General features: G+C 38.1%; 1 protein-coding gene across 1 annotated transcript; it reads left to right on the top strand.

The window, feature by feature from the left end:
• Positions 1–345: 345 nt before the first annotated feature.
• On the top strand, positions 346–23213 carry LOC104163272 (A-kinase anchor protein 6-like; the record flags this gene model as incomplete). Its single annotated transcript, XM_009702215.1, has 4 exons — positions 346–516; positions 2628–2750; positions 21682–21778; positions 23050–23213. Coding segments are annotated over 4 exons (555 nt in total), but the record flags the coding sequence as incomplete, so codon positions are not given.
• Between the last annotated feature and the right edge of the window lie 364 nt (positions 23214–23577).

The raw sequence follows: 23577 nt of genomic DNA, 5'->3' as shown, positions 1-23577 counted from the left end.
TCCGCCGGCGACCCCGCGCTGCCCGGCCTTCCCTTCCTCTTCTCCTCCCTCCGCTATTTTCGGTTTCTACAGATGTGCTCTTTTGAATGGTTTCAATAAAATTTTATTGCCGTCATTTGAAAAATAGTAGGATTATTGTGATTTGTGCTGCCTGGCAGAAGAAAATCCACAGGGGTTGGCCGCGGCCGGTGCTCCCCTCCGCCGCCGGGCTCCCCTCGGGGACCGTGTCCCCAGCCGCGACCCTGACGTGCCAGGTGGCACTGGGGCTTGAGCCTTACCTCTTTTTTGTCAGGTAACTTGGCTCATCGTGGTTCTGGAAACTGGATCTGTATTTTTTGTTCCCAGACCCCCAAACTATACCCCGGGCATTCCCTGCGGCCCACCGGGGCCTGCTCAGGTCCACAGCCGGCCTCGTCCGTGCGGCGAGGGGATACGCGCCAGGGTGCTGGAGCCTGCTGCTTGGGAGTTTTGAAGCGCCAACATGAAGCAGCAGATGTTAAAACGCGGGCATGTTTTGTGAGAAGGCAGAAGTAACTCGGTTGCTAGTAGTTGCTTTTCATACTGGTGCAAGCCTGCAATGGTTCTGAGCACCCTTTTGAAAGCATACATACATTGAGTACTGCTAGCAGATGTTATATGTGTCCGTCTCCATAAAATACATGACGCATATACAAGAGAGAGCTTTTCTTCATTTTTTTTTTGTGCTTACCATATCACCTTGCCTCTCAAGGACAGCACACTGCTAGAATGCAGGCAGAGATTTATTAGAGGGACTAGAAGGACTTTACTCCTTCTGCTCCTCTCCCCCTCAGCTCACGTCTCCCACTCTTCTGCCAGTCTTGCATCTCTTACGCTCCACTGCGAGCTGGAAGAAAGCAGTCAATGGAGCCAGGGGAACAACTTGTCCCTCTCTGTCCCATGGCTTCACATGGGGAACATAGTCCTTGTGCCATGGCCTGCTGTGGGAGAGAGGAGATGCAGCTACCTTCATTAATTGCCTCAGAGTGGAGGCATGTTGTCTCAGTCACCATATCCACTGGGTTGTTTCTCCTGTCTTCCTTCCCCCTTTCTGGAATGCCCTGATAAACAGCGTACAACAAAAACCACAGAGTAATGTTTTTCTTCCTTATCGTGCTTTGAGATGCAGTGGATTCCGTGAATAGAAATGGCAATAGCCTCCTTCTCATCATGAGGACTTGTAGGTACTCATGTAAAATGTAATAATAATTAAAACAAAGTCTTCAGAATGCCTCAGTGAGTGCTGTCATGTCTGCAGTGTGCACTGAAACATCCCGTCAGAGGCTAGCTTTGGTTCAGAAGCACTGCCACATCAGCTGGAAGCCAGGAGTTGGTTATTGGACTCTGCTTCTTGGCACAGCATTGGGCCAAAATGGCTCTGCTACCATGAATTTTGAAGGAAGTGTGGCTCTGCTTGGTCTGGGTTATTACCATTGTACTTTGCGTAATGCAGCTGTGAGCCAACTGCTTGAACTCCTGTGTCTGTCTCGTTTAGAATTCCAATTTCGTGTGCCACTTTGGAGAAGGGGATTTGGGCTCCTGTGTCACTCAGGAATCTTTAAGTTTTATGCTTAGCTTGCTTTTAGCTATCTGAATGGACTGTAATAATTACCAGAAATCATTCAATAAATAAAGTGGTGAGAGTGAGATACTGAGGATGTATACTGAGTTGTTATCCAACTGGAAATTAAAATTCTCACCATGCTGTGAAATTCATACTTAATAATATAACCACTGTTAGACCTAACTTAATCTAGTCTTACGAGGCTTGTAATAGATGGACATTCCTCTGCAGAGTTAATTTTCAAGGTGCTTATAAACATCACGGTCAGTTTATTCCATTTACTCTCTTGCGTTGTGGTGGATAAGTCTTTGGTAAAATTATCTATACTCAGTATGTGCCTATAGTATCATCCAATCATGCAAATTCAGGGGCACTATTTTTAATCAGACAATATAATTGGTACCAATCTTGAAATAAATGGTGCTCCTGAGAAGCAGAAGCTCCTGTCTTCTCAGGAGCACCATCTGTGTGGCTCACATGCAATCAGCAATATTTATATTAAATGCTATATATTCTGCCTCACCTACTGTTTGATTTCTTCTCTCTGAGTCTCATCCTATGAACCAAAACAGGAATCACAAGACACAAGTTCTGACAAGTAGTTTCTTCCCTCAGTCTACTGATGTATACCTTGTTAATGCAGCTTTGTTCAGCACTTTTTTCAACCAACAGTGTTCATGCTACACCCCATCTCCCCTGTGCAAGGTCTTCAGCTCAATTTTCTTTGTAATCTGTACGCAGTTTTTTATATATCCCCCTCATATCTTCTAAAATTTTGTTGTTTTCTCCATTTCATCACAGTCATATGGGTCTCACATTGTCCTGTCCTAAAATATCACTTTAGATTATATTAGAAAACATTGTTCTGCTCCTCATTTACTAGAAGGCCACTTGCTAATTGTTTTTTTTTTTCTTTGCATGCTTGTAAAAGGCAAAATTTTACTGTACAATACTGGCTTAAAAAAAATCGAACATACATTTTTCAGATTGCCATTTTACTAACAAAAATGCTTTTCTTGTTGTTTCTTTTTTCTTATCGGGTAAGGGGTTTGTAAGCAAGCTGGATGAATTCATTCACTGGTTAAATGAAGCCATGGAAACAACAGAGAATTGGACTCCTCCTAAAGCAGAGACAGACAGCCTTAAACTGTACCTGGAGACACACTTGGTAGGACAAGATTATACTATGATTACTATCAGTAATTGAAGTGTTCTGCTGTGCTTTTTATATGATTATTATTTTTAATTACTAGTGTGCATCTATATTTTAATGTGAGATTTACAGCGTTGCAGTTTATTTTAATAAAAATACCAACAAATTATTTTCTGTACTTGAAATATGTACTGATAGCTTTGTAAAAATTAAATTAAAAGCCAGAATTACATTGCAATTCAGAAATTATCTCCGAAACTGAAGGAAAATGGCAATAGCAGAAGGAGAAATTATAATGTTTTTTTCTGCTGATCATTCTAAGATTTTTACTCCACTGTAACATTAACAAAACTCTTACTAGTAAGGAACTCTTATTCTCTCTCCCACAGTTTTAACATAGTGCAGAGTCATTTAAATAAAATATTTGAAATAATTATTTCAATCATTTTGCTTGATGTGCATTTCTGTCGTGTAATTAATACAACTGTCACTAACCTTGTTATTGTGCAAAAAGCTAAAATATTGGGTAGACGTAGAAAACACTTGGATGAATAATCTTCTGTATATATAACAGGCTAGAATTATAGATTGAGAAATATTTGATAATCCTCATGAGACTCACTGAATTCTTCCAAGAACTGTTTCTGGTTATGAGGAGGTGAAGCAAAGGCCTGAATTAAACCATGTATTAAGTTCTTAAAAGCAAAATTTTATGCTGTAGATAGAGAATAGAGGTCAATATGTGCTGTTCAATGGGTAAGTATCTTAATAGGTAAATAACCCTATCTAATTAAAAAAAAAAAAAGGAAAATTAAGCTAAGAAATTCCCTCTCTCTCTGCTGAAATCTTAGGTTCTTGCCAGTATGAAATGGAAGAAAACCCCGTGATAGGACTATGCTGAGCCAATGAGCTAGACACCTCAGCTAGATAAAACAGTACATTAGCTGAACCCACATCAAAGCATCAACCCCCAAAGCTCAGTCTCATTTCCAGTCTCTGATAATCTGATGGATGAGAATTATTTGACAGTCCCAGGAAGTCACGTGATGCATTACAGGAAAAAATGTCATCCTAATCCCTACCGTAATACTGGAGTCCTGTTATTAAATGAATTAAGTAGACATTAACCACGTATACAATTAGAACTGAACTGAAAACTGTCTTCACAATTTCAGCTGTACAGATAACTTTTGTGTCTTTTGTTCTTAAATATTTCTGTTGTAGTAGTGCCTACGGGCAGTCACTAGATTAAGTGCCCATTGTGGTAGTCTATCAAATACAGTATGAAGACACTGCATTTTTGCCTTACATTGCAGATTTTGGATTTTGTGGCAGAGTTTGGATTTTTGCCTTGTACTGCGCACACTCGGTCTATGATTCCCATTACGTTTACAGGTGCTCTGAAGACAGAGCACATCGTGAGATCAGACGTCAGGAAAGGCATTGCTCGTTTCAGTTTGTTTTGCCCTTACTCTGCAACCTGCAACTTTTGGAGACATGAGTTTTTGTGAGTAGAATTGCAATTTTCACTTTTGACTGGATAACAAGAAACATATTCCAAGATAGAGCAATCACCAAGCTGAATGTCATGGTCAGTTTCTTTTTCCCCTTCTTCCATGGGGACAAGCACAGTAGCTCTTTTGCAGGCAAATGACTTCCAGCTTTGCCTTGTGATTCTATGGGAGGTGAGGCCAAAGCCATCTATCAGACTGGAATGTGGAGTAGTAGCCCAGAGGCAACTCCTTCATTGCTAGAGATAGTCAGAAGAAATGAGTATGTGGGCACCTGTACAACTTCACTTTCCCCTGTAAGTACTTAGGCTCCGAGCTGTACTCTGCATATCTTTGGGGTAAGAAAATCTGTATATTTCAAGATGACTATGTTATGAAACAAGGTGGGTTTTTCGTTTACTTCTGTGAAGAAGTAAAATGTCTAAAGAATCGTTCAGTTTCAATTTGATGATATTGTAATTATTTTTATGGCATATATAGCCAGGGAAAAAATCATTGCACAGCCTGAAAAAAAGTAACCATGACTTTTCTTTTTGGATTTCAGGAAACACATGCTATCATATTTGTTTCTACCCGGCAGAATTGAACTATTAAAATACAGAGCATTTTTATAGTGGGGAACATAGTTATTTGTATTAATTAGATCGCCAGCTTTTCAGTGGCATTTGTCTGTCAGAAATCCTAATCTGTGTTTAAACAGAAGTATATGAACTTCAATTCACATTAAGCTCAGTGTTAAAATTTCCTTTGGTTGAGCATTGTAAGACAATGATGACCAAGGTCTTTATGAGGGTACTTATACTGCTTGTTTTCTTCTTTTGCCCGTCTGGCTATACATGCTGTCAGACTCACCTAAGATTTGTTGAAGTTAAGGGGGCTTCGTACTTTATAAGTTTAGGTTCCAGACTTACAGGTTCATAGTACAGACACCAGTAGCAAACTAACCTGGCAAACAAAGAAAATGTGTTGGTTCTTTTCTATATACTGCATCTGCACTAGCAAACCTCATAACTATGATTCTTCACTGGTGCAGATTTTCTGGTCGTAGAAGGAGGGAAAACTCAGTGTAGATTAGTATTTTTATTTTTATTAGTAGAGACTAGGCCTTAGCCTTTGGCACAAATTATCAATTACACCACCTGTGATATTGTTTTCTTGGAAATATGTTTGTTGCAATAACAAAATTGGTGCTATAAAGAGAGAATATTTTGCATTCATGAATTAAATCTCTGCTGTCAAAATATAACAAAAAAAATATCGGAGCAGGAAAACAGAAAAATGTACTTGTTCCCTTTCTCATTACTGGCTGGGAAAATTCTTGCAGAGGAGACAAGGACGAAGTTGTGAACATCCTCCGAATTTTTCAGTATGTAAAATCTTTGACTGTCATTTTAGGGTCCCGGTGTAAATTGTTGATAAAGGATTGAATTTTAAAATCTCTCCTCACTCAGCCTTTGACATTTTGAGAAATGGTGTGGCACAGACACTTAAAGAGAGTGTTTATTTAAAAAAAAAATACCACAAGAAACCTACATCAACTTATTAGAATCTTTGCTTAAGGTAATGCTCACATAATCAAATCACATAGTCAAATCTCTTGAACAGGATGGCAATGCAAGTCTCTATTACAAGTGTCCTTGCATGACATCTTCAGCTCAAATTGATAGAACTCCCCAAACTATTGTTCTAGTTAATTCTTATACCTGGTCTGGCAAGATTGTCCACCCAGGATGTTAATCAGGATTTGAATTCTACGAGTACTGTCTAACTGTTGCTCTTGGCTCAGCAAGTGCTGCCTGCCAGCATCTCTGTGACGTCTGAAGGTCCCACCTGGACAGCTGCTGAAATAATTAGTGAAGCACTTTGTTGTGAAGGTGGAAGGCAGCCTCTCCTCAAGTTGGTCCATTGTTCCCAATTAGCCCATTATCTCCTCTGTGCGGAGACTAGCTGGGGAGTTCCTGGGCCACCCAGGGAATTCATGACTAAGTGCACTATGTGTGCAGACAGGCACAGCCCTGATACCCAAATACACCACAGTTATAATTATTAACTGTAGGACAAATTGGAATGGCATTCTAAAATCAGAGTTACAACTTCAACTCCATAGATTTTGCCATAATGAGTAACCATACAGTTTGATAAAGAGTATGAATTTTTTCTACAAATTGAAAGGTGGTCTACATCTGGAATGTGTATCAAAATAGACAATCTTCAGCTTGGAGGACAGTTTTCTTGCAAATTTTAAAACCCAGTTCCCTGATTTTCTGCAGAATGGAAGTTGCTGTATGCTTCATTTTAGATAGCACCAAAGCACAAAGCTATCAATGAAAATGCTCTCAGAGACCCCTGGAATAGGGACTGAAATTATTCTTTCAGTTTTACGGGTCTTCACAACGGAGTAACATTGGTGAAACTGATTTGGGAGCTGTGTGTTTTCCATTTGTACAAGAGGGCTGACATGGAGCTGCCACCGCTTGAACTACTGGCACCCCTGCAGGCAGCCACAGAAGCCGGCAGATGTTGAAAACAGTAGTATGTTTTCATAAAACAGGAGTGTTTTTCAGCAGAAATCTGCTTTGCCACAAAGGCTTCAATCAGCCCTACTAGAGAAAAAAGTGAGGTAGGTTTTGAATTTTTTGAACAATTACTCTCAAGTCACTTCCTAATGAAAAGATAGCTTCATTGGCCTAACCAAAAAGGAACTTCTGAAAATGGTTTCTAATTTGCGTTATCTTTTGTAGCTCTTCTTTTCTGTTATGCTGATTCTTGCCCATTGGCACCCTGATCAAAATCAGCTGCTGGCAGACTCTAAGCATAGACTTGGTGGTATGCAAATCAGTTCTCATCAAAAACAGTATCCTAAAGGCAGCTTATGAGCTAAAAGCATCTGTCTAGATGATACTGCTGCGCTTGTGAAACCAAACTGACTTTCTTACCAACTCAACAAACAAGAATTTGCCACATTGCTCTTGACCATTTTAGTTTACTATAATGGACATTTTACCACACTTTATCCCTGACTGAAAAGAGATGTTGTTTTAACACAGTGAAAAAATAAGCTAGCAAAGGAGGAAACGTGAAGAACCACTGAGCAAAAGGTTTAAACAAAAGGCACTGTATGTATTTACTGAGGCCTGGGACTTTTAATTTGGTAGTCTTAACGTTTCCCTTTGCTGTTAACACAGTACCCCGTTTTCTTTTGCTGCACAGCTCCTAGTTGTGCACCATACTATGGTGTGCTCTTGGGTCTTTTGGCTGAAGGCATTTCTGTGTCTAGTGTCATACTTAGAGCTAGATAATACAAGACTTTTAAATGGAAACCTACAAATGAAAAATATCTTATTTTAAACTTATTTGATGGAAGTTTTTAAAATCCTTCTTGCATTATTAGTAGATGTTGGCAAACAGTATTTTTCAGTGGAGATAAAATTAATTAAGGAAAGGTCTTCTTAGAAATTTGGAACTAGTAGTCAGGCATTTTTGGCCTAACAATCTTACGTTTCAGAATTGCCATAAGATTAAAATTTTGAAATCTTGAGTACAGGGAACGTGGTGGGGGGCGGAGAGAGAGAGAAAAATGATAAATTGTTCATTTTTTCTTCAAAACCAGCCAAAGAATGGTCAGAGGTTCCCATGATCGTGTACTTTCTTTCAAAGTGTCTGTTGCCTTTTGCCCTTTTGAGTAAGGCCATGGCTGTAACCTCCTACATTTAAGTTTGCAATTTGAAGGAGAGCAAATCATAGAATCAGAGAATAGTTTGGGTTGGAATGGACCTTTAAAGGACATCTAGTCCAACCCCACTCTGTGATAAGCAGGGACATCTTCAACTTGATCAGGTTGTTCAGAGCCCCATCCAGCCTTGAATGTTTCCAGGGATGGGTCATCTGCCACCTCTCTGGGCAACCTGTTCCAGTGTTTCACCACCCTCGTTGTAAAATATTTCTTCCTTATATCTAGGCTGAATCTACCCTCTTCTAGTTTAAAACCATTACCCCATATCCTGTTTCAACAGACCCTGCTGAAAAATTTGTCCCCATCTTTCTCATAAGCCCCCTTTAAGTACTGAAAGGCTGCAATAAGATCTCCTCGGAACCTTCTCTTCTCCAGGCTGAACAACCCCAACTCTCTCAGCTTGTCCTCACAGGAGAGGTGCTCCAGCCCTCTGGTCATCTTTGTGGCCTCCTCTGGACTCGCTCCAACGGGAGGCCTGAGATCTGAAGGCAGTACTGCAGGGTGGGTCTCACCAGAGCAGAGCAGAAGGAAAGAATCACCTCCCTTGACCCCTGGCCAAGCTTCTTTTGATGCAGCCCAGGATACGGTTGGCTTTCTGGGCTATGAGCACACATTGCTGGGTCATGTCCAGCTTTTCATCCACCAATACCCCCAAGCCCTTCTCTGCAGGGCTGCTCTCAATGTTTCACTTTACTCTCATTGTAACTGTGGATATAAGATATTCTTAGAAAAGATAATAGCTGGTGGTTTCCTGTCTCTCCAGATAGCACAAAGAAGAATTGTTTGTTACTCATGGAAAGAACGTAGGAGGATGGCCTCCTTGAAAAAAATTAATTGTTCACAGCAGGGTTATTTGTTTGTTAGGTTTTTTTGGGCAAAAATGTGTGTTCTGCTCAGTTGAAATTAGAATAGCAGATACTGTTTTGTAGAAAGTACAAGTGGCTAGGATTGCATGGAGTCATTGCAGTACAAAGTGTTGTTTGCTAAATTATCATTTCCGTTAATCAGAATTTCTTGGTTTTCTTTTCTAATAAATTGTATGATCCCTGTCTGCAATTTTTACCTCAATTTAGTCACAAGCTTTGTGCCACATTAAAGTGCCTTTTAGCCCAGAATTTTTCCATTATATTAACCTTCTCAGTCACCATATTTACTTTACATGCTACAGTCTTAAAAATACCATAGAGAAAGTATCACTAGTATTTTAAAACAAATTATACAAGTTGATTCACACTAAGTTGAAACCATCCTCTGCTACCAGCCTGGGTTTTCTCCCATTTTAAGACTGGGCTGGCACTAATAGTCCTGTTTTAGCCAAACCAGGACATCTGTATAGGAAGTTTAGACGTCATCGCCATTCCAAAACCAAATTCTTCTTAATATATAGGAGTTTTGAGAGTTTCATTGTCTAAAGAGAAATGAAATAAGAATTTTCCTGTGTCCAGTATAAATGCTTCGGGCCACATCATGGCTCAGCACTTTCTTAGCTATAAACAGCAAATGCTTTCATACAGAAAATAGATTGTATTTTCACGTTTAAGAAATTGTATCAGTGAAGTAATGATGCTTCTGTGATATCTCATGATAACTGATCGTCTGTTTGTAACAAGTCTGCTATGTCTGAAAAAAAGATCATTCTCATCTCCCTGGAAAATCTCATTTTCTGAAAAATGTCAGTCTAGAGAAGTATTAAATACCTGTTCTTGTTGAAAACAAGGTTAAATACACATGCCTTGGGCTAATCTACAGGCTGTCTTTGTGGTAGTTGTGGTAACAGTAATTTTATTAAAGGTATTAAAGCCTCTGAAATGGCTAAGTTATGTACTGTGCTTTTGCTATATGGGCATTTCCAATGTCCGTGGCAGCCAATTTAGGTTTTTTTCCTTAAAATACGCAATAGTATCTGCAGGATGATGGTGCTCAAGAGTCTGAGTACCATGAGTGGACTAATCTCTTGCTTCTCTAATGACTTTGGTCTGAATCTGTTTAGCCTATTGTTAGTCTGAATTTCTGAATTTTATGCTGTTAACTTGAAAGGTATTTTGGGTATACATGAGTTCCTGAATGTATGTCCTTTGATATAGGAAACAGTCTGCAGAATATACAAATCAGAGATATAGACTAAACCCAGCAGATTTCAAATAACACAGGCAAATAAAAGGACTTAAAAGGAATTAAGACATTGGCCTTAAGCAAAGGGAATGCATGTATATTGTCAGTTCTGACTATTTTTAAGCTTTAAAAATTGGTAAACCAAATAACCTCTGTGTAAGTTTTTCTGTTTCTTGAGTTAAAGTGCCCAAGAACATCAGAAGGAAAATTTGCTGTCATTTAATACATTTGGCTGTACCTGTGTTATAGTCTGGAGCCAGAGAGTATACGGTTGCTGACAGTGGGAAAAATAGAGGTTTCTAAACTGTTTGGGCTGTTCTTTTGAATTTCAGTGACTTTTTGGTGGCTAAATATGAGAAAAATCAAGTATGTAAGAGAAAATCCAGGTATATGTCCTGCTAATCACAGTACTGTCGTCCTGAACAATACAGAGATGCTGCCCTTGATCTAAAATTGTTTCCCATAAGGTCATGCAATGAAGAAGAGCTGACACGTATCTCTTCTTCATAAGGAGAAGGAGTAGGCCATGTTTATGCTCCCAGCATCACAGAAGTAGGAGATCTATTGTGATGGAGATTTGTTATTACTGTGTGTGTTAATGAAGGAAAGGACTATATATTTACTGTCCTCTCATACTTTTGCTACCAGCTGTTACCACACAGTCCCACTCAGAAGGTTTATTTTGTGCAAGCCTGTAGCATAAGCAATAATTTCTTAATAATTTTCCCAGAGACTGAATGGCTTGAATACTGTTAAGTGTACTACTTTTTTCTAAACCTGTCTTCCAAATTTGTAGATACCTAACCTTGTGTAGGTACTTTGTACAACTGTGAAGAAGAAAAAGGATATTGCATTTACTTTGTTTTTTGATTGGTTCAGACTTTCCCAGGACTCCTTTTCTTCTCTTTGCTACCACCCCAAATTTACATAGTTGTGCATAGGAAAGGGATAGGACCCCGTAATAAAAGTTAGCATTGTTGGACCTGCCTGTAACATATTAGTTGTTAACTAGCTCCCCCGGAGGCTGTCCCAGCTTTCCTGGCTCTGAAAGATGCAGCTGTCTCTGGACAGAGGAGGCATTAAACCAGAGGCAAAGTGTATTAGGATGTCATCCTAAAGTAGCTCTGCTTCTTCTGATGAAGGAGAAGGGAAAACTGTAATGTCCAAAATCTAAACCCTGTCACTTGTGAGGATTTTTAATTTTTTTGATCTAAGTGTATGGAAATACAGTGTATGAACAAGTTTGACCTGTGTCTCAAGTACAACTGTGTTGCTTTGTTTGGTTTTTTTTTTAATTCATGATGTTTGAGGTTTGGAAAAATTAGAATTTTATTTTCACTGATGTCCAGGATGCTTTTAAGCTAATATTTATTGCTTTGGAGGAGGGAGCAGTGAGATCTTTAAAACACAGTGGTTTATTACATGCAAGAATATAGAGGGTGGTATATTCCTCTGAATGTGTATTATTTTTCCCCAGGGCTCAGTTTTGAGGCCAGTGCTGTTCAACATCTTTATAGATGATCTGGATGTGGGTATTGAGGGCACCCTCAGTAAATTTGCAGATGACACCAAATTGGGTGGGAGTGTTGATCTGCTGGAGAGTAGGAAGGCTCTGCAGAGGGACCTGGACAGGCTGGATCAATGGGCTGAGACCAACGGCATGAAGTTCAACAAGAACAACTGCCAGGTCCTACACTTCGGCCACAAAAACCCCATGCAGTGTAACAGGCTAGGGGGAGAGTGGTTAGAAAGCAATTAAGCAGAAAAAGACCTGGGGGTGCTGGTTGACAGACAGCTGAACATGAGCCAGCAGTGTACCCAGGTAGCCAAGAAGGCCAATGGCATCCTGGCTTGTATCATAAATAGTGTGGCCAGTAGGACTAGGGAAGTGATTGGCCTCCTCTGCTTGGCACTGGTGAGGCCTCACCTCAAGTACTGTGTCCAGTTCTGGGCCCCGAACTTTAAGAAAGTTGAGGTACTGGAGCGAGTCTGGAGAAGGGCAGTGAAGCTGGTGAAGGACCTGGAGGGTAAGTCTGATGAGGAATGGCTGAGGGAGCTGGGGTTGTTTAGCCTGGAGAAGAGGAGGCTGAGGGGAGATCTGATCGCTCCCTACAATTACCTGAAAGGAGGCTGCAGCGAGGTGGGGGTCAGTCACTTCTCCCAGGCAACTAGTGACAGGACAAGACGGCATAGTCTGAAACTGTGCCAGGGGAAGTTCAGGCTAGAAATTAGGAGGCATTTCTTCACAGAAGGGGTCATTAGGCATTGGAACAGGCTGGCCTGGCAGGGAGTGGAGTCACCATCCCTGGAGGTGTTTAAGAAAAGACTGGATCTGGCACTTGGTGCCATGGTCTAGTTGATATGGTGGTGTTAGGGCAAAGGTTGGAGTTGATGATCCCAGAGGCCTCTTCCAACCAAATCGATTCTGTGAATCTGTGAAATACCTGATGTAGTTTTCCTGGAAAACAAGGCCAAACTCTGTCATAGAGCACATTAAAACCCAGGTTCTTCAGACTTTGGGAAATGTTTAAATTCATTTGCCACTTGTGGGTGAGGCTGAACAAGGCAGGATAACTTGGTTTGGCCGTATCGCAGATGTTCATCCCCTCTCAAGATTCACCACCCAAAACAGTAAAATTCTTGGGTGCTGAGGTATCCCAGAACTCAGATACTGTAAGTTTGAGCCGTGAGATTTAGGGATTCCACTGGGTCCATTGTGTGACTGGCCTGCAGAAGAAATCGTTTGCATGCAGGGGATTCAGTGTTTATAATAATATAATGAAATCAAAATGTCATTATAAAATATTTTGAACTGACTTGATCAGGAAATTTCAGTGAAGAAGTATTTCACATAAGTTCTGACTTAGAAGCTTTGTGGCAATTGCAGAATAATCACTCTTTGAATGACAACTTGGTCATGCCCTTTACACTAATTTATCATTGTAAAAACTTTTGAAACACCTTTAAAAATTTTATTTGAAAGTAATGTTTATTTTATTAATAAATTACATAATTCATATGTAGGAACTCTGTTAATTTTAATTTTTATGTCTATTAAAATGTATGCTATTGCCTGAAATTTTAGTGTGCTAATATGATCAATATAGATGTAGTCTGTAATTTGTTTTTGAAAATTAAATGAAATTTATTTTTAAAACATTCTGAGATTGGAAATCTTTAAAAGAATGTAGTGCCAGGATCTCAAAGGACAAACAAGCGCACGTTCAGCAACATTTAAACTATATTTGCTTTTACTTACATGCCAAGAGCTATGGTCTACTCCCATGGGCTCTGTGCTATGTCTCTCAGAGGCATAATATCATTCAGGCATTAAGTACTAGAAGTAATACAATTGCTGTCTGTGTTTTGGTGTTTGCAATGCCAAAGCTTTCAGCAGAAATATAGAAAATTCAGGGCCTGAATGGAGGTCTTGATTGGTAAATGTTTTTCTTTACATCTCCTATGATTTTTTTTTTTCATTTCTTAATTCTACAGATGAATTGGGTTAATAATTTGGGATCTCATTTTATTAGATATATTGTGCTAAGAAGGCGTTTTAGTTCACCTTTAAATTGCATAAAACCTCCTATCTGTGTGTATATAAAAAGCAATTTACATCTTCCTCATATTCTTCTGAAATTTTGATAGAACTAAAATCCTTCAAGGATTGTTCTAAAACTACATAGTGTTATTTGATGCCAGTGAGTACTTTTTAGTCTGTAAGTTATTATATTTATATTTAAATAACATATACTTCTATGTTTTTTCTCCCTTAGTAACTCCCCATTTGCCAAGGTTGCTATACCCCATGAATTTATCTTTGGGTTGGAAAGTTCTTTTCACTTTAATGGCTTTTTTCTGCATGTGATAGGACAATACAACTTAGGCTTATTTTGATGAAATAGCTTTTGGGTGTGATGGGTCTCCAGGTGGAAGAAGTATACTAAGAAACGTGTAAGATCAGCCAGACAAATGTTGTCTTGATAGAAAAAGAAGTCAGAAGACTGTGATTTCTGCAGATTATTTCCTGAGTATCTCAAGAAGTTACATATGGTGGACTGGATGTGCAGTTCACTATGCTTATGGCAACTTAGCAATTGTTTCATTGTATAGCCATTTTGCCTGTGTGCTTTCCTGCCTGTGTTCTTCCATCCCGTGATGTCTCTTGATAATAAACAAACTGAGATTAAATTTAGGAAGTCTCATGTAAATTTTTTTTTTTTTTAACAATGTAAAATGTTTAGACAGACAAAAGCAAAGAGAAATTTATGTAGTGAAACATAGAGTTGGCAGCAGAAGAATTTACGTGAGTATGAAACACGAAATAGGCTTCCTGGAGAGCTGAGCTAACTATGCTTTTTCTCCACATCTAGAATTGTGCATTCAAAACTTGGCTAAATTACCTGAGAGATGACAAAAACAACGAGGAATGAGAAACAGAAATTGGGGGACCTAAAGTGTTTAATGTGAGGAAGATTGTGCTATTCATGTTTAAGAGGTAACAAAGGGAAAAAAACATTGGTTGCCTAATACTGGAATGGCAGAAGCTGTGACAGAAAAGAAAGGGGTGAGGTGGTTTTCCAAAAGTATGAATTGCTGTAGGACTACTGGGGTACAGCCTGACCCTTTGTATTTAGTTTTGCTGGTCCATCACAAATTCTGTGGCATGTGAAAGACCTAGGCTACTGCTTTGTCAGCCCATTATATTGCAGTCCTTACCCCTACCTTTTTATCCAGTCTAATTTTAAAGGTCTCAAGGGATCAGGGCTTTCATTGTTTCCCATAGGAGATTATTACACAATCTAATAGATCTGACTTTCAGGGAAATTTCACTGATATTTATCTTAAATTTTCTCTTTCTTAATTTAATTCCATTGGTCCCATCTACTATACCCTCTGATACTGTACTATGCTAATAAGTCTTCTTTCTGCTTGCCATTCAGATTCATGGAATATAAGTAGATAATAATGGCCCTTTCTCTTGATCATTATTTAGTCAATCTTGTTTATTTCTTATAATCTTCCACTATTTCCATCTTTAAACATATTTTTTTTGTTCTTCACTAAACTCCTGCCAGTTTGTCTCTTCATAATTGTGCTTGGTTCTCCCAGGCAAAAAGTACATTCAGATGAAGTGAAAGGTGGTGAATGTGTGTCAGTGGTCAGAAGGTAAAATAATTCCTGGGGTTGCTATAATTATCTCATTACTGAACATTTTGAACTCAGAATGTTCAGTTAATATTATGTTTAAATGTATGATAAACATTCATTTAAATGACCCTTACACAGAGAAATTGTCTGAGCAGTCAAACTGTCTTACATGTGATCTATATCTACAGTGGTTCATGCTAGCATGAGATGATAATTATGGGATTTCAGTAGTGAGGTTCCCAGATCAGTTTTATGTCAATTTTAAAGGCATTTTAGATTATAATCTGATATTGTGAATCAACATAGACAGTGGTATTGTTAGTTTACCCATTTTTATCTGCCTGCAGATGCCAGTGGAAGGAATTACCCCCAGAGACACCCAAGAAATTATTGTCTTTTAAAGCTTTCTCATTGTTGCAGGGGGTAGAAGACCACATCTTCTTTCCACTAGCTATTCAATCTTGAAAGATACCTACCAGCTCCTCTTGGTTACAGGAAGAAATAATGTGTGGTTCATCTAAGGAAAATGATGGTCATATTGTATTAGGCATTAGAGATTTGCTTAGCAGTTGGTGATAATTGGTCCCTTGGCCATCATTGCTATATGGAGGGTATGTTTTCAGTCATGGGGAGAGAAGAAAAAGACTCTTAGCGAGTGCTGCAGCTTCAGAGGAGGATTTACTGTGTTCTCCTTAAAAACCAAAGGTAGAATCCCTGCTATTATGGTAAAAATCGACCTTGGCTGTGGAGCTGCATAAAGCATTTCCATAGTACTTGTGTTTAGCAGGTGGAGTGTCACTCAGATAGAAATACAGCTTAAAAGAAAAGAAAATAAAAAATTCTTTATAGTCACCTAGGTTTTATGGAAGAGATGAACAAAGGAGACATTGACTGGAACGATTTCACATGTAACATTTAATTCCCAGGAAAACATATCCTAGTGGCTTCTAATACTAAGTAGGCTTTGTATCCCTGATGAAAAATGTGAGTCTTTCCTAAATAAGATATTTCCCAACTGTTAAAAAGTCAAATAGTTTGATGATATGTTTGTAGACCTAATGTGTGAAATGCAGTATTTCATAGAAGGTAGGATCTTTTTCCATGTACAGATTGCATATGAATGTCCATTTTATATAACCATTGACCAATCAATTATGTATTTAGTATTATGTCATTAAAAAGCTAAATATATGACCATTTCCATGTTAATATAAGGGCAGCTTACATGGTAGTAATTTTTTTGATTTACTGAATGTCATTAGTAGGTAGTGTTCAAGACTATGAAAATACCACTACATTATTACATGGCTTATTAGGTTATTAACTCGAGTATGTAAATACTAGGCAGTCACCAAACAGAGGCTTTCTGTGTGGTCAGAACTTCTCAGAAAAAAAAAAGAAAAAAAAAGACAAGACAGCTACCTTTCCATAACCAAAAGTTGAATTCAGTACTTGATATCTTGGTGTTTTGTCATAGCAAGCTATTGGGAGGTAACTGTGCCAGAACCAATACAATTGCAAAAATAACTGTATATTAAGAATATAAGAATAAATTTTCAGGAACTGTTTTAAGTCATATTCCCTTTAAGACAAATGAAATGTTGTAATTAAAAAAAACCCAATTTTTCAACATTATCTTTTTTCTTGGAGATTATTGGTATATAGCATATATTTAATAAATAAGTGACACACATTTGTTGCTACATTTTCTTAGAACTTTTTTGTATGTTGAAACTGTCTCCCTATCCAAAACATAGCATTGCTGGTAATATTTCTGGGCATTTGGTTATCCTTCCAGGATTGTCTCAGTCAAAGAATCCCATTTCTTTTCTACCAGAAACTGTTCCCATCACTCTAAATTTCACAATTGAATTATATCTGTCACAGTGAATGTTCTAATTACAAGTGCTACATTCTTAGCCAAAATATACATTCAACTGTACCTAAATATAGAAGTCCATATTTTAGTAATATTGTGGTTCTCTCCAAAAATGCAAATTACTATTAGGAAATTTTAAATTAAACTTTCTATTTCAAGCACTGATATTTTTCTCAAAAGTATTTAAATACATCAAAAATTAACATCAAGAAAATTTAGGTTTCGGGGGTACCCCAGTACACCACACATGCTAATAGTATGATTGACTGAGAAAATTAAAATATTTCTTTTATACAGTATCTTAATCTGGCAATAGGTGTGAACTGCTGTCTCATTTAAATGAATCTATATTTATGTATACATTATAGGTTTACATGATACCTAGTTGCTTATTTGTGTTTCAGAGATATGAAGTACACTGGAAATAATTAGGTGGACACATCATGACTTAGGAAAAATACATGCATATACAGCATCTGTGTGCCTCTGGAAACAAAAATATTTACCAGTTGACTGTCCTTACTGCAGATATGAATGGGTCAAGACCCAGGTTGTGTTTTACCAAATTACAGGGATTTGCTAAGAACGGAGGGTTGCAAAACAGTGAGATTGCATATCAGAGCTCGATACATACGTACTGTAGGATACCTACTCCATAGAAGTTTCCTAAATTTAAGTATCTACAGCCATAAAATAAATCCTATGGGGGACTTCAAATAATTTTTCTCATCCCCAGTTGTACAGAAAAATAGAAGGGAGAGATTATTACATGCTGGAAAAGTGCTCTCTTATTTTTAGTACGTTCAGAGCCCACTATAGATCAGGAGGTGCTGCTTTTTTCCCCATGGAGGTTCTGCAGTATTGTTGTCCGATGGATCAATCAGTTTCCTAAAAGTCAGGGGATGGCTTCAGTTTGTGAAGGCTGGGCTCCTTTACCCTGTGCCGTCAACAGAAGGTAGCACTGGGGCTTTGTACTTACACTTTTGGAGTCTTTACTCCTGTTTATTTACAGTTCTGTAGCTTTAGTAAAACTGCATGATTCCTGCCTCACTTTTCCTTTCTTGCCAAATAAGAACAGTTGATATCTATATATAGATGCATGGAGACTGGGAAAAGTGAAGAGAGCTTCATAAGGAAATTTTGCTCATTCCAGATTGTAAACTGTATTATATACACTGTAGTGCTAGGGATGACATTAATGTGTTGTTTAAAAAGCTGCTGTCAGGCCAATGCATATGCATTTTCCATAATGTATATGTGCTCATGTGTGATATTTAGACTGCTCCATAGCTGCAAATGTCTCTGGAAAAATGGCTTTGATTAATTGACTTCCCTCGTCTTCTCCTTTCCTCTCTTCACATGCAAAGGCTCCATTCATTATCAGGGAAGATCAGAGGAGGAGGGCAGCAGAGTACCTGGGTCACACGCTGTTAGAGTTACAATTTTCCAAATGCCATAAGTGAACAGTAGGGAATGGGAAATATCCAGGATAGGAGAGGACCTCTGTGTTTGAAAGTTCTCCTCCATTCCAACTATTTGGTCTGATTTTATCTTAGCTGTGCAAAATTGCATCTCTCCATTATATATACATGTAATACTTGTTACATCTTCAACTCTCTCTGCCTTTTTCATGTGGCACAGTTTCAGCCCCACAGGTATGAGGAACCACGAGCACTGATGCACTGATTGAGGGGTATTCTTTCCAGTGTTCCTTGTCCATTTGTTCATTTTTCTTAGGAAGTTACCATCCGTAAGAAATGATACATACATTTGTAATTCTAAAGCCAAAACTTATACTTCTCTACATCAACTGACAATTTCCTTCGCTTCTGTTTGTATTGGCACTTGTATGAATGATTCCCTTCTTTTGATGTGTTTTGGCTGGGACAGGGTTAATTTTCTTCACAGTAGCTAGCATGGGGCTATGTTTTGGGTTTGTGCTGGCAACAGTGCTGATGATACAGGGATGTTTTTGTTATTGCTAAGCAGCGCTTACAGAGACAAGGCCTTTTCTTCTTCTCACCCCACCCCACCAGTGAGTAGGCTGGGGGTGCACAGGGAGCTGGGAGGGGACACAGCTGGGACAGCTGACCCCAACTGACCAAAGGGATATTCCATACCATGTGATGTCATGCTTAGTGTATAAAGCTGGGGGAAGAAGAAGAAAGAGGGATGTTCGGAGTTACGGCATTTGTCTTGCCAAGTAACCATTGGCATGATGGAGCCCTGCTTTCCTGGAGATGGCGGAACACCTGCCTGCCCATCGGAAGTGGTGAATGAATTCCTTGCTTTGCTTTGCTTGTGCGCACGGCTTTTGCTTTGCCTATTAAACTGTCTTTATCTCAACCCACGAGTTTTCTCACTTTTACCCTTCTGATTCTCTCCCCCATCCCACTGGGGGGGAGTGAGCGAGCGGCTATGTGGTGCTTAGTTGCTACCTAGGGTTAAACCATGACACATTGCCTCTGTGCTGATATGAGTTTATTTCTGCTAAATTTCATGTATGTTCATGGTATTTGTGCCACACATAATTTATCCATAAAATCAGAATTTTGCACAAGGAGAATATTGCTAGTCAAAATCCAAAAGTTTGGCCCCATCTTTATTCATCATATTTTGCTGCTTTAGTTTAACATTAATACTGGTTAATAGGTGCACCTGAAAATCAAGCTGTATTGTAGTATCTGGTGCGTTATGTTAAATGAATCTTTTCTAGGACAGCAAGTCTCATTTTTTTTCCTAATGAAAAAGAATACCTCATCTTTTCCAATTTTCCTATCAAACACATCCACATCATCTTGAGACACTACCACATCCAGCTGCATCTATACTCAACTTCAATTATATGAAATTACACAACCTCCTCTCAGGTCCTTTAGGTTCTCTTTTGCTGTCTGAGGCACACGCATAGTGCATTTCCTGTGAAGTGCATGATTACAAACTATTCAGTACAAGCCTGTTTTAAGTAAACAGTAAATTAAATATTGTCAGTGCTTGTTCAGACGTGCTCTTACGAAGGAAGAACTTCTAGATTTGGGTTCATAAAACTCTAGATTTAAGAAAGGGCTAGACATAAACTAGGCATCCTTTTTCCTTTTTAACTTCTCTTGGCTGACCGAGTTGTTCAACAGCTGGTACAAAATGATAGAGTCAGATGCCCATAGAAGGAAAATTGGGCTAGACAAAATGCTGAAGGTAGCAAAATTCCTGTTTATTGCTCTGTATTTGAATGGAGAATTCTCAAAAACATTCTGTCACTAACTGTCAGGTACACTGCTGCCTGAAAGACTGTTAAGAGTCTGTCTGAGCAATATGCCTCTTTCAACCATGACAAATACAGTAAAAGAACATATTTTTATTACAGTTCTGGCAATATTATTTTCTGCTATGCCAGTCAGCCTGACCACAGGAGTTAGAAAAGAAAGAAAATGGTTGATTCCCTAAGAAATTAGGGCTTTTGAGTATTTTGTGGTGTCTGCTACTTCAGTACTAGCATGGTCACTAGTATTTGCGGAAGTATAAGTTTTATAAAAAAACAGAAGCTACAAATGTGCTCTTGCAAAGTCTCCTTTGATCTCTGCCAGTTAACTCATTCCCAAGAGAAGGCAAAACTCTTTTCTTCCAAGTGGTCAAATATTGTTTTCATTCATTCTGTAGACATTTCAAAGAGAACAAGAGCTGTGTGTGTGTGTGTTCAGGGCTGCACATGATTTATGATTAAATACAGCAAGTACTCCTTTCTTTATTGTATTTTGTTTCTCTTTCTTACATGTAAGTATGCGTGAGAAGCTCTGGCAAATAATTCACAAATTTATCGAAGTTATCAGTGGTGTATGACATGGCATAACATATAGTAGGGCATGTTTCCAGTTCCTCTATTGCTAGATTTTTATGCAATTTGTAAAAATAAAAAATAAGTTTAAAAAAGAAACAAATATTTTAATTACTGTTAAAGCAGAGATCCTTTGTAAACTATAAAAACATTGGTGAAAAAAAAGATGAAAAATATTTGCTTTGCAAATTAAGAATGCAGAGATCTAAAACAGTCTGATTTGTTCTTTGAAAAAGGATGTGAGTTAACTCAGAAACACAATATTAATAGATTTGTATGAGTGCACATAAGGCCAATATATTCAATGCAGTAATTTTTTTTATGGTTTCATAAATAGTGCTATCACCAACATTTCAAAGAAATCTGAAAAAAACAGAGCTCATATGTGATGGCATAAATTTAGTGTATTTTATAGAACACTGTTACTCAGATATAGCCTACGGGTTGTGACTTTTCATAAAACCTAATGAATTTCTAGATTTGTCAGCTGTTTCAACACAGATGCACTTTGCTGATCTAATGGAAACATTTTGAGCCCAGATCCAAAATATCAATAGTGTTTAGTATCGCAAATTAGTTTGGCTATTGGGTAAATGGGGATGTGGTTCTTGATAAAAAGCAGCAAGTAATTTTGTACATGTGTTTTATGATAACTGCCTCTCCAATGTCTGATACGGAGTTTTTTTCTCTCTCTCTTTTTTTTTTTTTTCTTTTCTTTTTTTTGGCAGAGTTTTAAGTTGAATGTAGATAGCCACTGTGCTTTAAAAGAAGCAGTGGTAGAAGAAGGACGTCAACTTCTTGAGCTTATTGTATCTCACAAATCAGGTAAATCCTTCTGAAATATTGCAAGTCTTTATGTCTCCAGACTATTAAAGAATGAAGAAGCATTGCTGTAAATTACTGCATATATTCACTTCCTTATGTATTATTAATATTTACATTATCAGATTGACCTTCAAGATTTATAAATGTTTCATATACTGCATACAATGCAGTGATACTTATAAAATGAAATACTGCCTGCAAATAGTCTGTTCATTTTATTTTGGTCTTGCTGCTCAGCTGAGTTTCAATTGAAATCACATCACTGAAAACTTCACACTGACACATTCTTTGATGTAGGTGCTATGGAAATAACTTTAAGATAATGAATAAGGATTTCAAATATATATATATATATTTGCATACTCTGCATGGGTAATTACATTGGTAAAGCTTTATTTTGCCACTTAGACTAACTCCTACATCAATTTTAATATATTTATGAGGAATAGATTAAAATTAAAAATACCTTTTTCCTTTAGTTAGGCTTCTGTTTTTCTGCAGAGGCCTTAAATTGAGAGGAGGGGGAGAGATACACTGATTTCCCTTTCTCTATCCCCACCACCCCCTGTATTTTTAGGTGTTTGCATGAATTGTATGATAATAGAGTTTTAATCAGCATATACTGCTACAGAAAGCCATCTTAATTTTGGCCTACTTAGCATGATTTTCATCCAGGTTGAAGTTATCCTTTGGTTTGCTGTTTTCTGATCATGTTATATGTTGTGCCTCTGTTGTTTCACAGCATCAGACAGATCTGTGTAATGTGAAAGCTATAGGAAATTGGTGACTTCTGTGTGTAGTTCCAAAAAGGTGTAGAAGCCATAACAGAGAGGAGTAGTGTATGTCATCATGTACTTAGAAAATGGTAATGTGTAAACTACAGAAAATATTTACAGGAGTTGTAAGTAAGAAAAATGTATTTGGAAGATTATGAAATGTTTTGAGATAAAGCCTAGATATTAGAGGGTGAAATTACCATAGCATTCCTGACTGCATAGAAATCACAGTTTATGAGGGATTTTCCTCTTCCTGAAATTGTCAGCTGAAACATAACAAAAATTTAACATGATGGCTAAAAGAAATGTTTTGACCCTACAGCATTGTTTTGCAGTATGAACAATAGTAATGCTTGGATTTATTGCTGAGAAAATACATTAAAATTCTTGTTGCATTTATTATTTTAAATATCCTGCTAATACTTTGAATGAAGAATAATATTTAAAGATGCAGTTGAGTTTACAGCTTTTACTTTTTTCCCCTTCATTTTGGAGGACTGAAGGACATGCTGCAGATGATTGCAAGTCAATGGAAGGAACTACAGAGGCAAATCAAACGGCAGCACAGCTGGATTCTTAGGGCTCTGGATATCATCAAAGCAGAGATACTGGCTACTGATGTGTCTGCAGAGAATGAGGAAGGGACTGGGAGCCCTAAGGTAAGTGGCTTGAAGTTTGCCTTATTTCCTCTTATTTCCGTCTTCTTTTGAACTAGGCACCACTGAAGTTTTCTTTCCACCCTAAGGCTTTTCATTTCTACTGGGTAAACTTTTTTTTTATAAACAAAATGAAATGCCTTACTCTGAAACAATAAAAAAATCTTAGAACTTTCAAGTTTTCCAGGAAGACCTGCCTCATTGTGTGTAGAGGGGCATGAGGGGGAACATAAAACATTTAGTAAACAAAACATAAAGCATCTTTAACATGAATAATCAGAATGGTTTTAAATTGTTTTGTTGCAGCTATAAATCACTATAATCAGTGCAATCACTCAGCTCTGATATCCATTAGCCGCTTGGTTAC

This window comes from Cariama cristata, unplaced genomic scaffold, assembly GCF_000690535.1.
Source record: "Cariama cristata isolate BGI_N322 unplaced genomic scaffold, ASM69053v1 scaffold24846, whole genome shotgun sequence".
Classification (NCBI taxonomy): Eukaryota; Metazoa; Chordata; class Aves; order Cariamiformes; family Cariamidae; genus Cariama; species Cariama cristata.
The sequence above is the reverse complement of the archived record's forward strand: the minus strand, read 5'-3'. Positions and strand labels throughout refer to the sequence as shown.